This window comes from Ciona intestinalis, unplaced genomic scaffold (genome assembly GCF_000224145.3).
Source record: "Ciona intestinalis unplaced genomic scaffold, KH HT000034.2, whole genome shotgun sequence".
NCBI lineage: Eukaryota > Metazoa > Chordata > Ascidiacea > Phlebobranchia > Cionidae > Ciona > Ciona intestinalis.
Window position 1 is genome coordinate 733,430 of NW_004190356.2, and position 2,569 is coordinate 735,998.

General features: G+C 30.3%; 1 protein-coding gene across 2 annotated transcripts in view; it reads right to left on the reverse strand.

The window, feature by feature from the left end:
* Positions 1 to 2,569, reverse strand: part of LOC100184498 — a 12,699-nt gene that overhangs the window by 9,601 nt on the left and 529 nt on the right. The window contains exon 1 of one of the 2 annotated variants that reach the window (XM_002124503.4): positions 2,123 to 2,337. The exons of the other annotated variant lie outside the window; for it this stretch is intronic. Within the exon in view, the coding sequence (XP_002124539.2) occupies positions 2,123 to 2,240 (118 nt within the window). The 5' untranslated portion in view covers positions 2,241 to 2,337. Of the gene's footprint in view, positions 1 to 2,122; positions 2,338 to 2,569 lie in introns of those variants that run through there. 2 annotated transcript variants of the gene reach the window in all.

The following is a 2,569-nucleotide window of genomic DNA, read 5'->3' on the forward strand; positions in this document are numbered from 1 at the left end:
TTGATCTAATTATAAACAGCCCAACTGCCTAAACTTTAAACAGATACTTTCTCCGTAAAGTTAAAAAATGAAATATATATATTGTATAATATTATATTTTTTTAAAATATATTACTATACAATATATATTTAATATATAGTAGGTTGGGGGAAGATGGGACACTTTGTCAGACGAGACTTTTTTTAACTGATTACTGTTTTTAAATATTAAAAAAATATGTAAAATAGAAACAGTATACTTTGAACAGGTAAAAAAATGCGAAATAGTAAAGTGCTATTTTTTAATGCTAGCTAAATCATAGTAAAGCCAATGATTTTTTTAGTTTGCGTGTGCGAACGGTTAAACTAGTTTCATAGCTTCATAAAACAACCTTGAATATTTCGTACAATTTGATTTTGTCTCATAAAACTAGTTTTAGTTTTGTAAAAAAACACTCAGATATAAGAATGAAGAAAATGGGCAGGGGTCAATATGACTTTAATTTGAGATAAAAACAACAAAAAATATCGGTTTAACATTATATATATGAAGTTTACATGGCAAAGAAACTAGCTCAGCCTGTTAAATTCAGTAGGTTAACTACAAGGTGCAGAATACTGCTAATGTAAATATATTTCAATTTAGAGTCCCATCTTCCTCCACATTGTAGTTTTGTATGTTTTCATTGCCAAACTTTGAAAGATTTGCTTTAATTTAGTAATTTATACCTCAGGGGGTTTTCAACTATAAAATACCGATATAATAAAATGATAATATATTGAAAATATATTCGAAATTTGGTCATTTGCACTTGGTGATAATTTATGAGAAGTGGCTTATGTCAAAAACAGAGTAGTAATACCCAGGTTGTAGCAAAAATAAAAACTTTATTAATAGTTATTATCAATTTTCTGTTATTACAAGTTCATATACATTTGTAGGATACAATATTTACCCATTGATGTTCGAACATTACCCATTGTCGTTTAAACAATACCAATTGTTATGCAATAATACAAGGTATAGGTAACATGTTAAAAACTATAGCAGTAAGCCGGAGTAGGGCAAGAAAAAGATTGTTTAGACCTAATTTTCAAAGCGTACAGTATTATTTTGTGTTATTTACTTATATTCCCATTCATAAATACAGTTATTAATCCAAATTAACAATGATTTTAAACTGTCCCATCTTATCCTGTGTGTTTTAGAATTTGTAAAAATTTACCTGTTGTGCGGATCGCTAAATAACTCCTTGTGTGTTTTATTTTATTTTATTAAATTGCTGTCAATTAATAAAGGAATGATATTACTAATTCGTGGTATTACCCAAAAACTGTCATCTATATTGATTTTGAAAATATTTGGCAATATGAGCTTAAGTGTCCTATCTTCCCCCATTGTACTATATATTTAAATATTGTAAAGATAAGGATAAGGACTGGCCCCTACTTTTAACTCCTAAATCCAAAAAAAACCTAACAAATTACGTAATCTTTAGCGTAGAAATCAAAGGTGGTAATATGCATTCTATGATGTAATAATGTAACCTTTGACGGCTCGTGTGGAAAATAGGGTGACGAAGCCTGATTTCGCGCATTTTCAAAAGTAATTTTTGATAGGATTGCCCAAGTTTTTTTTTTAAATTATACAGCGGGTATCAGGGAAACATAAGGAACATTTTGAGACCAAAATTTTCACTGGTCACCAGCTGCAGTATTACCATGTAAATCAATCCTATTTTATAACAAACAAACTAATTGGCTGAGAAAACTATGGTAAACATCGTTTGCAAGGCAAGACAATTATATTAATATTCATTGCTTATCACTGTACTAAGCAAAACGATGTTAACATAAAAATGTATAGTGTTTAAGTCGCAAAACCTCCCTGAAGCAAAGCTTTGATTCATTAGGAACGACTAGGATAGTGGGATTTAGACACAATTGGTTTTACACAATACCACAGACTATGAAGTTTTTTTCTTGTGAAAAATGACGCCATTCATTCCCACCAATTAAAGATAAGAATAAAGTAGGGACGAAAACACATTCGAGCATTTCTATTTGTATAGTTAGTATGATCCCATACAAACATTTATAAATATTTAAATATATAAAATTTATTTAGTTTCTTAAACTTTACCTCCATTGCAACAGAATAGATCAATGATAAAAATGCACCAGAACAAAACTTTCCAAGTTGCCATCTTCGTTGCCATTCCTTTCATCATTACAGTACTTTGTTGTTGTTGTTCTTTCATCAGACTGTTAGATCGAATGCACCAGAGTATTCCTGGTATATAGTATACAAAGCAAACAAGATAGCTAAGCTCTAATAACTGGGCATGTGGCGTTTTAAAAATGGTTGGTAAATATGCATTGTACAGCTGCGTAATCATGTGTTGAGTTTTGAACTTCAGTTGCAAACCTTGTCGTCGCTTAAAAACGTTCGCTTTTTACTATGTTAATTACAAACTGTTTGTTTGAACGTTTCAGATAATTTTATCGAATAATTTTTTTTTAAACAAGCGCTTATCAATCTTTTATGATGGAGACATGAAGCGAAATTGGGACGGAGTTGGCGGTCGCG